This window comes from Oryzias latipes, chromosome 7 (genome assembly GCF_002234675.1).
Source record: "Oryzias latipes chromosome 7, ASM223467v1".
NCBI classification, from domain to species: Eukaryota; Metazoa; Chordata; class Actinopteri; order Beloniformes; family Adrianichthyidae; genus Oryzias; species Oryzias latipes.
The window spans coordinates 14,789,490-14,802,933 of record NC_019865.2 but is presented as its reverse complement, the minus strand read 5'-3'; the positions used below and the strand labels follow the sequence as shown (position 1 = coordinate 14,802,933).

The 13,444-nt window shown below is 37.5% G+C and overlaps 1 protein-coding gene across 1 annotated transcript; it reads right to left on the bottom strand.

Moving 5' to 3' along the window:
• Positions 1–310: 310 nt before the first annotated feature.
• LOC101160732 (DNA topoisomerase 1) lies at positions 311–13,428 on the bottom strand. Its single transcript, XM_011477194.3, has 21 exons — positions 13,259–13,428; positions 12,936–12,960; positions 9,622–9,715; positions 9,117–9,243; positions 8,782–8,837; positions 8,543–8,650; positions 8,369–8,459; positions 7,711–7,796; positions 7,445–7,560; positions 7,245–7,366; positions 7,046–7,168; positions 6,781–6,968; positions 5,827–5,971; positions 5,591–5,734; positions 5,295–5,480; positions 4,917–4,985; positions 4,723–4,837; positions 4,389–4,516; positions 3,184–3,278; positions 2,897–3,046; positions 311–1,368 (listed from the first exon to the last, which is right to left on the bottom strand). The coding sequence occupies exons 1-21, from the start codon at positions 13,289–13,291 to the stop codon at positions 1,266–1,268; spliced, it is 2,304 nt and encodes a 767-aa protein (XP_011475496.1). The 5' UTR covers positions 13,292–13,428; the 3' UTR covers positions 311–1,265.
• Between the last annotated feature and the right edge of the window lie 16 nt (positions 13,429–13,444).

The window sequence follows — 13,444 nt, the reverse complement described above, 5'->3', positions numbered from 1 at the left end:
AGTTAAAAATTTGAGATGCACTTTGCCAGGCAATGCTCTTGTTTTGGAAAGAAATTCCACACATCCGGTCCGTCCCCGTTCTTTTATATGTAACTTAACCAGGCTTGCGCTCAAGAGGAGACCCCTGATGTCCACCCTCTCAAAGTGTAGACTTTCTCCCCGATCCTGTTCAAATCTGTTAATGAGTGACCCCTCTGATCGTCCTAACAAACAAACTTTTAGTGATAATAAAACCACGATTCTTGGTTTGATAGGACGAACTCTCATGTTTAGTCACAAACTAAAGAGAACACGCTTGACGTCACAAAGCTCTGAACAAGTGTTTTTAAATGAGCAAAAGAATGCACAATCAAGTAAAAAAAAATTGAATGCTAAAAGTTGGAACATCAATTGATAGTTATGACATTTACAGACACTGTTTTTATCACAATTATACCAAATAAATAAATAAATAAATAAAAGCACACTACAAGGATAGATTTTTTTTTTTTTGCAAATTCCCAACCTTCCGTCATAGAGAATAGTCTCTATCGACACAATAAATCAGCACTTCGTTTAAGTAAAAATTAAGGATTTGCATTTCCGCAATGAAGAGCTTTCTGTTGACAATGCACGCAATGCACAAGAAAAGAAAAAACACAGAAACACAAGCATTTAAATAAAAACAGCCTATGTACATCCCTGAAATAAACAGCGAGCCCGAGCCACATGGATAAAAGATGACATTCTGTGTGCTAAGAAGAACATATTTAGTGCTGGGTTTCGGTTTTTCACACTTACGGAAATCTGTCAGGCTCATTTCATTTATACCAGTCTTCCCCATGATAACAATATTAGCTGAAATCCATAACATTTTTCATATTTTCCACTTCTTTGTGTTGTTTTTCTCACTGTCTCCATTACAAACACTTATTAATTCATTATTCTAAGAGAATATTTCATCTGGGAACTGATATACATCCAAAACTTTCATCTGACACAAGTTTATACCGAAATGTCCATAGTTGTTAGATTACAGTTAAATAGCTGCAGCAACATACGCACTATTTCAAAATTTCTAAAGAAATACGCCCTTTGCCGAAATGAATGAAGAGTTTTTGTCTGTTCACAGCTCATTTTTATGTACAGATTATTTTATATCAGTCCGTGATCCTAGCCTATCAGCACAGTCTGAGCTTCCTTGCTCACTGCCCTGCAGTTAAGTGGAATCGTTTGACGAAGACTAAAAGCCTACAATCAGGAGCCTGGAAACAAGAGATGCTGTATTAAAATTCGTAATCTTTTTCTGCCATGTCAATCGCCCAGGCAAACTTCTCCCTCTGGGTTTTGTTGTAGATCTTCTCAATGGGAACGCCCCACTTCTTGCACCTGCAGAGTGCCGGAAATGAGTGTTAAAAGAAGAAAACAACACATGTACAAAACAATTTTTGAATAAAATAGGAAATAATGTATGTAAAACCGTTTGTTATAGGATTAAATAATAAGGTGGACTTTTATGTATTTGGGAGCTGATGGAGGGACTAATTTTATTTACTACATAAAAGATCAACCAGCTCTCACAGTGTTTTAACACCTTCATCAATGTAGATAACAGATCTTCTGGGAATTTGCATGATGACTCAACCACAAGTTGCTTTGTAATACGAAACGTCAAACTCATTTAGTACAGCAAGTGTAGTTATAGTTCAACTCGGATCCAAGTAGAATAGATTATATGAGAACACTTCTCAGAATAGAATTTTTAACTTGATGAAAAAAACTTCAGAAAATAGTGACGTTAAAACATCTGGAAACTCAAAGTGTGAAATAACATGCACTGTTGAAGGCATCCCAGGTAATAAATGTGTTAAGCCGTTTTATTTATGTTACCATTTTGATGAGACGTAACTGAATGAGTTCACTGCTATAAAGACCCACTTTGATGAAAATTGTGTTTTTAACATGTTCTTGTGATATGCCTCGATCCAAAATATTGATGATGGGAAGGGGGGTGCTGGGTGATAACACTTCCGTCTACAACTCCGCGCGAATTTCTAATTATACTATGTCCTAGATAACGGTTATAGATTTGTTTTGGCTAAAAACAGCATAATCATATTAAAAGACCCCTGGGAATACTTTAACAATAGATCAAAAGATGATCGGAGTGGGATTTAAACATCAGCTTGATCCTCGTAAGAGGACAATAATCAACTTTTGGGAGAAATTGATTTAAAATTTCGGTTTATCCTAAGAAAATTGCTTTTCCTGAGGAGTATATAGTTTTGTGTGATAATAATAATACTGACTTAAAAAATTTTAAAAATCAATTTATTAAAAAAAAAAAAAAAAGTACCCCTAGTGAAATGGTTTTTTTAGGCTCATTCAAGTTTTTCAACAGTTTTTTTTCTTTCTTTTTTTGCCCATCTTCTTGTTGGCTTTGCAAAAATCACCCCACCTGAAAGAACTAAAAAATTCAGCCTTCCAGCATCCATTGTTCTCTCCACAAATAACAGGGGGACACCGTTTTGGGAGGGAGGGCCTATGTTCCTGTTCCCTGAGGCATGGTCTTACACAGACACCTCCTCACTGACGTCCCATTAAGAGGAAGGAGAACTGTTTGGGGACGTTCCCTGCCTTTTCAGAAACAAACCCCATTGTTCGTCGCACTCGCATGCTTTTCTTCCCCTCATTTTCTATTCGGCAGCCGCTTGCTCTTTTTGCCTCTGCTGCTCCTTTTCCTACAATGTGACCGTTTCCTGCCTTTCTATCAGCAAGGTGGATGTGTTCTCTGCACACCCAGAGCCAAAGGCAGCGAGTAAGCGTTTTATCACCCGATGTTAATCTTTGTTAGAGCAACCGTCATCTCATAATAGTGTGTAGTTAACAAACAATGTGTGCTGTGCAACATCAATACCAAGCAACAGAAATGCGTGGATCCAGATAATTGAGCTTGGAGGTCCCCAATGCAATCTGTTTATTTTCCTCTCTGTCCGTTGCTTGCATCTGTAGCTTCATCAGCTGCTCTTCTATCCTCTGTACAGCTTTGCGCTTCACCTCTACAGCCCTAACAGACAGGAAACATGAAAACAGGAGGTTTTACCAGCACAAACAAGGAGAAAAACACTTGAGCCCACAGAAAACACAGCAAAACTGTCCTGTTCTATACAAAGCCTTCAGCACACAGGGCTGCTGAACTCTTACTTTTTACTCTTGTCATCATGAGAAGCCTTGTGATTAGCCTTGGCAGCCTTTAGCTGCTTCCGAGCCGCTGACAGTTGGTTTTGTTTCTCATCAATCTGTAATGAAAACACATGCAGATAAAAGAAAATTATCAGTCTTACAGAAAGAGAATTTGCTAACAATCTACAATGGCAGAAACCCAGATTTCAAACTGAGAACAAATAATTACATTTGCAAACAACAGCTGGACAGTGAAAAAACACAAAAAAATAGTTGCAAAGCCAGTTTAAAATAATAAAAGTAAAAAACCCATTAAGAGCAAAACAATGACATAAACACCCAAACTGCTGGTCTGTAATGTCTTACTATAAAGCCTAACAGCATCCATAAGGAACACCAAACTAAATATGCAGAATCACCTGTGTATCATCGCAGGTACAATAACAATCAAAAAAAGAAAAAATATTAGAATTATTACATTTTGTTTTTTGCAATTTGAGGTTTGAAGGCTAGATTGCAAAGAGTAAAAAAACTTGTACAAGAAGTGAGGAACAATAAAGACAACATGAAAAAAGGTTATTTAGCTTCTCTTTAGAGATAATAAAATCATTTTGAAACAAAAAAATACAATTTAATACTAGGTCAACAGACCTGAAGAAGTCTATTTTCAACACCATGAAAGACAGGACAGGGGTCTGTGAACTGCAAAAACTTTTATAGGTAAAAAAAAGATTCCTAACAATAGTGTTTTACAGTATACGATATATTGCGGTTCGCCTTTCGTGGTCTCGCAGATTTTTTCAGCTCACTGTGATCTGCGTCCTGATTGGCTGTAAACCTCATTAATCAATCTCATGCGTGTAGTGTCTCGTGTACAGAATGTGCTCAGTTTTTCAAAGTTACATAAAACTTTGATCCTGATCAGATCTTTGTTTACATTCTAATAATACTGGACTTATTTTTCTATGAACACAGAGTTTAACCAAGAAAGAAAAGTGTGAAAATGTTGATGTTTGCCTGAGAAAAGCGTATAAAGTGTGAAGTGAGGGGTTTCACAACCTTAAAACATCTGTGATCCTACTTTGCGGATTTCAACTATACCGCTTTTTTTTTAGAACACAACAAGGAAACACTGAACACTTTTACTGTATCCGTAGACAGTGTGCATGGATTATCGTCTTTTCTTTTTAGAACCACAGTTACTGTTCAGTTACAATGTGCTTTACCTTAGTCTGAAGATTTTGCATGGATTTCTCAAATGTTTTGGGAGGAGCTCTTTGGTGGTTACAAAGAATAGCCACAGCTCGGTTGGCTCGATTGTAAGACAGGAGCTTGGCTGGAATGCTGTCATCACCTGTGAATAGAACAACCCAACACCAGGATAGAAATATTTTAAAAATACGTCTCAACATAATGAAATTAGTAGAAAATCAAAAGGGCTTCCAATTTGCTCAATTTTACAGACACTTAGAATCATACAAATAAAAAGAAAAGGTCACTTCAGGTTCAAAAACCTGAACACTATACAGTTAGTTTATTGTTTGCCCTCCTGTCACCTACAGCAAGTAAGTTCTTTGAGTTGCTGCTGCAGCGTGATAGAAGCATTGTAGGTACGAAAAACCTTAGCCGTTAGTCCATCCATTAGTTCCTGCAAATGCTTATTTAGAATGGAGGTCTATGAGGGAAAAAGAGCACAGTTCATAAGAATGCATGTAACACTTAAGCTAACCATCAGATTTTGACATATTTCTTACATTGAGTCTGTCAAAGAGATCGTCTTCTGGCTGTTTATTCTCCAGAAACAGCTGGAGGTTTTTAAAGACCTGATTGAAAACAAGAAGAAATGAGGTTCAAAGATCACCACAACGGTTAATTTTTATATGCATGCAGTTGAGTCATTTATGGTAAAAGCAGGAAACAGCGACAGCAGTGAAAAAGACTATCTGTTCACCTGTCTTTGCAGCAAACATCATCTGAACACATGAAACTTCTTATCACTTTGACACTAAGTTTTACATGTGCAGACACACACCAACCTATCCCATTAATGCAGAAGTCCCATTCATACTCTATCAACTATGATGTTGTGTTTATCATCCCTTCATTTAGTTGTTTTTGTTCCTTTTTCTCACCCTTTTTTCCACTGGAATCTTGTTGTAGTAGCGGATGGAGTCTTTTCCTAAGAAGTCAAACTCCACCACGTACTCCTGCTCGTCCATCTTGGGAAACAGTTTGATGTGCTCCACCCGCAGCGAGCAGCAGCCGACAGTGTCCGCCGTCTCCCCTTCTTCCTTCTCGTTTCCTGCCCTCAGTGCCAGCTACAAGGCAAAAAAAACCAAAACTATTACCATCTTTAGCAAGACTTTGAAATCATCATTCACTTTCAGAGATTTGCCTTAAGCCAAAAAAAACTTTTTTTCCCACTCACTTTGTCAATAAAATACAACGCCACAGCTCTCTGCCTGATCCTCATCTCTTTTGACTTCCAGTCTTCCCGATACTGAGTACGGATTCGATCAACACATTTCTTCAAGCGTCTGGCGGTCTCATACTTCTGCCAATCCTTCTCCCCCTGCACAAAAACAACCTCATTTTGGTTTCTTTAATACCAAGGAAAAAGGAAAATTCTTCCATAGGCCGCTTGAGGTGATAGATGACAGTTACCTTGATCCGGGAACTAGGGTTCAGCATGATGTACTTGATGGAACCCTGGATGTTCTCAGTCCATGAAGCCAACCAGGTCACTTTGTTGTCGTGTCGAACCTCCTTCCACTTTGTACCAGGGGGAGGTTTGGGGTGCTTGGAGTCCCTACAAAAGAAGAGATGAATAAAAGTTTTTTTTTTTTTTGGACAAAGTTTTCTTTAAAATGCTTTTACTTCTGACAAAATAAAAGCTGGTTCCCCCCACACAAAAAAAAAACCTCCTTGGTACTTTGTTTCAACTACAGCTACTGACAACATTTTTTGTCTAAAAAGACTATAGCTATTAGTTATTATTATTACAGAAGTGATAATATCCGGTACGTGGGGATCAACACGTCCTCACTGGGTTGTGTAATTGTTTGTGCAGATCCACTGCAGAACGTGACAGGAAGATAACTTTGACAGAAAGCCAGCAGTGTGTTTGCACATGCAGGTGATGCTGATATCATACTATTCATGCTTCAGGGCTCGTCTCACTTAGTCAAGTCTCTTTGATGGCAACTGATTAATTTAGATTAGTATTTACGTCTTCTCTATTTCATATGTGCTCATGAGACATTGATATCACCCACAACCTCTAAATAACCTCGGCAAAGACCACAAGGTAGGAAAAAGATGAAAGGTCAAAATGAGAGGAAGAGGATAAAGAGAGAAGCAGTAAAGATGGGGAAAATATGTGACCTTCAAAAAAAGTTCAGTCATAAATTCACGCTCACTTCACTTTTATAGTTTAAACAATGATCCTCATCATCATATCCTGTCATGTATTAAGTACACAGGGCCACCTTGTGGTAAAACTTAAGTATCGACAGCATTGTTTTGGCAGGTTTGAGGTTACTTCAGGGTCCCACGAAAGCAGGAATCTTTTTTTCAAATTATTAAAGTTTCAGTAATAGTGATTTCATTATTTCCTACTTGCTACAGTTTATAATGACGTCTTCAGGTCTGATGCGTCGTTTCAGCATTCCCATCTTGGGGTGGTCTCCTCGTCCCCGGAAAAGGCCTGGCGGTTCGATGCGGAAGTTTCCGATCCTCTCCCTGTGGTTGTCCATAATACAAAAGCCATACTCTGAGAGGAGCCGCTCATTTTCCTCTTTGATTTTCTGAAAGGTGTATGACGCAACAAGAGATTTTCAAACAATTCTTAAAACTGGGAATGTCTGACTGACTGAGAACATACCTGTTTCTCCTCCTTAGACATCTGTTTGCGGGCCTCAGATTGAGCTTTAAAATACTCGTTCATTTCACTGAAGTCACACTTTTTCAGGTCAGTAATTATTGACTTCTCCTCTGAAGTCATTTCCTAAAATGAAAGAAAAAACGTTGTTTTATAAATCTTTGAAAATTTACATCTTGGGTTCTTATAGTACGGTTCTTACCTTCCTCCAGTCTTTATAGAAATTCTTCCTAAAGATGTCTTTTGTAGTGTACTCATGGTCTAACATCTTTGCAAAAAATGTGGCTACCTCCTCAGCAGGAGCACTAAGTTTCATAGGTTTCCCTTAAAGTACAAGAAATACAAACTTTATTCTGTATTCAACAAACCAAAGAATAGAAATTGAAATCTCACTAGACTTACCATTATAGTAAAATTTTACTTTTTCAGGTAAGGGTTCGTACGCAGGAACAAACACTGGACCCTTATGTTCAAGAAAGCGCCATTTGGAGCCATCTGTATATCTTTCCTCCTGCCACCTATCAACCACAGACCAAAAATAAAGTACAACACATTAGAAAAAGCAAGAGTATAAAATCTGCTTTTCATTGATGGAGTGTGATCTAATTGTTCTTCCCATTTGTAATTTCATTTAAAAAAGAGCACATTTAACTTAAAAAACATCTCACCATTTCCACTTATCTTCTCCTTCTTTTTTGGCCTTTTTCCCTTCTGCTGCTTTTTTGTCTTTTGACTTCTTTTTGTGCTTGACATCCTAAAACAGGTTTAAAAAAAATCCTCAAATAAATCACTGAAAAAAGCTATTTCCAGTCTAGTTCATTCAGCACTCTATTTACAAGAAGAACTCAGAAAAAACCTGGGATACTGTGTTAAAAACATAAACCGGACTTATGTTGAAATGAAAAAAAGAAGCTTGTTTGCAGTTGAAAAGGTAAAATACCTGAGAGACCTTTTTTAGCAGCAAAACTTTTTTATTTATTAAGTTTAAAATGGACATTATTTAGATTGATGTTCTCAAATTTATAAGCTGCCCTTTCATTTGGCACTAATGCCCCTACGCACCAGAGAAAAATGAAGGGTTTTGACACAACTCCTGCAGATAAAGATGTCGCTGTTCAGCTATATTTCTGAAAAAACTTTTGTCACTATAAGATAATCCCCGATCCTATTTATTGTGGGATATTCTTTCAGTTTTGTTCTGGTTCTGCTTTTACTTTTCTACCTTTTTTAACACGTTGCAATCAAAATGGTTTCATGAAAGGGTCAATTGTTTCCTACATTGCCCCAACTTTGTTGAATTCTGGGTTTTTGTACAAAACTACGTACCTCCTCGTCCTCATCGTCTCCGTACTCATATTTCCGCTTTTTGGCTTTTTTGTCAAATTCCACCTTAACTTTTTTGGGTTTGTAGTCAAATCTGTAAACAGTTAGACAAAAACATAAACTCCGCCAAAACATGAACTGTAAGCAGTAAGCAGAACTAAATAAGACAAAACATACCCTTCATCTTCATCCTCATACTCCCGTTTGGGGGGCTTGTGTTGGGGAGAGGGATAGAAGCCATTGTTTTCTTCAGGCTCGCTCTTAATGGCAGCCGGACTTGTCTCTCTGGGTCAAAGAATTATGGTATTGAACTTCACATACATTAAAAATATATTTTCCTTCAAAACAACAAACAGCTATAGATTTTTAGTCAAACACTTTTTAATTCACAAACAGTTAACATTTTAACTAAATACCTGACATATCCATTTTCCTTCTCCTTTTTTGGCTTTTCTGAATGGGATAATTTGTTCTGTGAAACACAGAGAATAGGATTAAAGATAAAAATTACATGTATTTAACTTAATATTCTTTATATTTAGAGTTGATAAATTTCAGAAAATAGGCCCGAATAATTTTCTGGCACTTTTATTATTTTTAAATGTTTCTCAGACATTTTTAATGTTATAAAAATGTGACCAGAAATGTAAAAATGTGTAACAATCCAAGACTACGGTAAATGTTTAATTGGTAAGTAATGTATGTAGATTAGATTCTTTGCAAAAGGTCTTGTGACACTTAAAGAACAAACCTTTTCCTCCCTCTTCTTGTCTTTCTCTTTCTGTTTTTCTCTGTGTTTGTCTGATCCTCCATTGCTGTGCTTCAACTTCTCTTTGTCTTTGTGTTTCTTCTCAGAGTACTCCTTGTGTTCACTGGTGCTGAAGGCCAGAAATGTCAGAGATCAAGTACGAGAGGTCAGGTGGAAGACCAAGACGATCCACACCAGCAACGTGCACCTGATCACTGTGAACTAGTATAAACTCATGGCCTGCAGCCAGTAAATGCGATGGGAAAAACAGAAGCACTACTATTGTACTGCGCCTCAAAGCTGTTTGTTTATTTCAACATATGACAAGAAACCAACCTAATTAAACATGCAAACACAAAATCTGCGGCAGGCATCAATATCGTAAGATTTGACATTGCATAAACTTTGTCCATCTAATCCTATTTGCTACAACAAATTCAGGAAAGGAAAGGAATGCTAAAAGATATTTTCATTTGATCAACAACAGCAGAAGTAAAGTCTAGCATACCTGTTGCTGTGCTTAAATTTCTCTCCTTTGTCTTTCTTGTGATCTTTGTTTCTATGATCTTTGTCTTTGTGCTTGTCTCTATGTTTCAGAGTTTCTGCAAAATAAAAAAAAAGGTAACTAAAGTTAAGCACAAAACACAGGATTATTTAAAAAACAAATCTCATCCCTCTTGCGTATATTATTTAATTTTTACATTCCCTTCTCTTTGATTAATTTCATTCATAGGTTATATTGCTTTGCTCTATTGCATTGTAATAATTATATTTGAATAGATTCTGTCTTAAAAACCCACTTTGATTTTTTTTTTAAATCGTGTTTTGGGTGTTTTTAACATGTCCTTGTGGAGTTTTTTTCATAATGGAGGGCATATGGGTAGAAAATTAAGCTTGCAGCTGCTTTCTGCCACTAGGGGGGAGCAAAGGAAACACAAAACAGGTGAAACAGCATATCTCAGCACGTGCCAAAAGCGAAACATAACAGCTCTGCGTCTGGGTAAGATACACTTTGGTTCCCTATGAGCCTTACCACTGTTATGTTGGTATAAGGATGACCAGTAGTGACACCTGAATTACCAAAATGTCGTCAAAAAGAAGTGGATTGCTGAGCTTTCCAAGAAAAATGGACAGAGTTTAATTTGCAAAATGCAAAACCTACATGCTTGGTATGTCATCAACAGGTGGCAGTGTTCAAAGAATATAACATTCAGCACCACTATGAGACTCACCATAAAGAAAAGTTTCATCGTGTCAGTTGTAAAATTTTCAGTCTGTATAAAATTGAATAGACCAACTTTTTTTTTAAGTGAAACTAATTTTATTTGAGATCCATTGGCCCCAAGTGATTAGGCTACTATGTTGGTTGAGGCATTTTTCCAACTGAGTAAAAAAACTAAAACAAAGCTGTTATTTTACTTTTACGCTACTGGTCTGGCCCACTTGAGATCAGACGGGTTGAATGTGGCCCCCGAACCAAAATGAGTTTGACACCCCTGCTCTAGTGGGTCTCGATGACCCAACTCCCAATGTTAAAGTGGCTAGAATAGCGCAAGTAAGTAAGTAATCTTTATTTATAGAGCACTTTTCACAGAGAGCGACTCACAAAGTGCTTCACAATGTTAAAACAATATAAAATCAGTAGCGATACACAATAAAACGCACACAGATATATATTTTCAAACAAACAGGGAAAAGTGAACACAAGTAAAAGTCAGCTAAAAGCTCTCCTAAATAAAAAAAAGTCTTAACTTGAGCTTTAAAACACTCGACTGAGTCAATCTGGCGCAGAGACAGGGGGAGGTCGTTCCAAAGTCGGGGAGCGACTGCGTGAAAGGCGAGGTCTCGAGGTTTTAAAATGAGTTTTGGAACACATAAAAGATTTTTATCAGTGTACCTCAAAGAACGTGCAGGAGTGTAGGGAGTTAAAAGGTTAGAAATATAGATCGGGGTTTGTCCGTGCAGGGCTCTAAAAACTAAAATCAAAATCTTAAAATCTATTCTAAATTTAACAGGAAGTCCTTGTAGAGATAAAAGAAGAGGGGTTGTATGAGTGCGCTTATTGGTTCCAGTTAAAAGCCTTGCAGCAGAGTTCTGGACTAGTTGGAGACGTGTAAGAGACTTTTTGTTAAAACAAGTAAAAAGAGAATTACAATAGTCTAAACGAGAGGATATACAAGGATGGATGATCAACGCAAGGTCAGATCTGGTTAACATCGTCTTCAATTTAGCCACATTGGAAAAAACAGTTTTTGACCAAGCGCTTCGAATGAGAGTCTAGAGACATAGCGTTGTCAAACCAGACACCAAGATTCCTGAGACTGGGCTGGACAGAAGAGCTCAGTGAACCAAGGTGATTTTTGATGGAGGGAATTTTGTCATCAGGAGCAAAAATTATTGTCTCTGTCTGGTACGGGTTCAGGAGTAAATGGTTGTCATTTAACCAAACTCTGATGCTGGCCAAGCAGTCTAGTAGATTTGATAGATTTCTGTAATTATTTTTTCCAAAGGAGCAATAAAGTTGAATGTCATCAGCATAAAGATGATAAAAAATATTCGAAAATTTGCTGATGAGTCTCCTAAGGGGAATCATGTAGAGAGTGAATAGAATGGGTCCCAATACAGAACCTTGGGGAACGCCACAAGACAGGATTTTTGCTTCTGAAGATAGAGAGTCAACACAGACCTTATAAGATCTACCACTGAAATAGGAGACAAACCAGCGTAGAAAAGAACCAGATAAACCGTTGTCGTTATGAAGACGTTAGAGCATGATTTCATGCACAAGGGTTACGAGACCACTGGGAACACTTTTAAAATAGATCAAAATATGATCGGAGTGGGACTTTGAGATGGGAAAAACATTTTCTTTCTTACAATTCTTTGAGATTTAACTTTTTTTCAGGCAACATCTGCAAGGTTGTGAAGTAAAACTAGAGAACATAGTTTCACTCTGAATTTCCAAACCTGGTGATTCACAAAAATAAAAGCACATTAATAAAACAAAACCCACTTTATTATTATTATTTTTTTCTTGAAGATGTCAATATTTTTATTAAAACGATGCCCTTTCACTGTTAAAAACAAGAAATAGTGGTAACACAAGTATATATCGAAAGAAAATTTCCAAAGTTATTTTCTAGAAATAGTTTTTTTCCTGACCTTTATTGATCTGACAACCATGACAACATTTTCAATGCTATAATAGCTGTATTATTCAAATATAATGTCCAGTCAATTTTCTACCTCCCAACTTTTTTTGTGTACAATTTAAAAAATGTGTTTTCACATTTGCAGTGCATCTTTTCTTCCATGTTATTAATTAAAATGTTTGCTCACGCGCGTGCTTCGTGTTAGCATGCAGAAAAAATGTTTCAAAGAAAGAGGAGGAAAGGAGGTGGAGAGATAGCGGCAGGAGATGCGAAAAGCTCCCCGCTCTCGCCTCCATATCACGGCGGACAGTTGGCACTCTGAGCGGCACCCTGGATGCTACTCACAGCAAAAAGAAAATGGCGCAGAGACTAAGTCCCCATCCCCAATTCGGCCACTTTCGGACCCAAAAATCTATATATTGCATGTGAATGCAAGCGAACGAAATGGTGCAAAATGAACCTCAAACCGGGCTCTGTCTGGAGGCAACGTTTGCTTCAAAAACTGAGGAGGGGAAGACCCCATTCTAGACCCTGTTTTTGAACAATAGCCGCAAGAGTGGAGGAGAAGGGACTTAGTCTCTGGGACGCCATTTCTGTCCTTTAAAACTAAACAGTAGACAGGTATACTAATACAATAACAAATATTAAAATGCATGATTAAACGACCTACCGCTTCCATTGGCTCCACAGTTGACCTGAAATTTACAAGAGAAAAATGTTTTGAGTGTGCGAACTTTGAGAATGCCGGTACTTCGATTGTTTTAAGTTCCAATGGTCACAAAACTACTTATTATAAATGCGTATTTATTCTTAAAAATTAAAAAAAATTAAATTGATGCATTGTTTTGAAACCCATCACTACAACAGCTGAACTTCTAACGTTACCGGACAGATTTTCTGCCATTCTTCTTATTCTAACGGTTATTTCTAGTGTTGTTTTAGTTCTTGCAAAAAAGAATGAATGCGAACTCTCCAAACGGGGAAAACAACTACCTGGGAGTCTCGATGTCCATGATCTCCACTCATGTCCGAGCTGGTTTTGTTTGGAATGCAGGTTAAATTGTTGACGGATGTTCAGGATGCTACAGTATTGGAAAGAGGAGGCTGCCTGGGAGCCTTCACTGACAGCACAAAAAAAATGGAGTCCCTACATTTACCCACTGCGCATGCTCCGCGCGC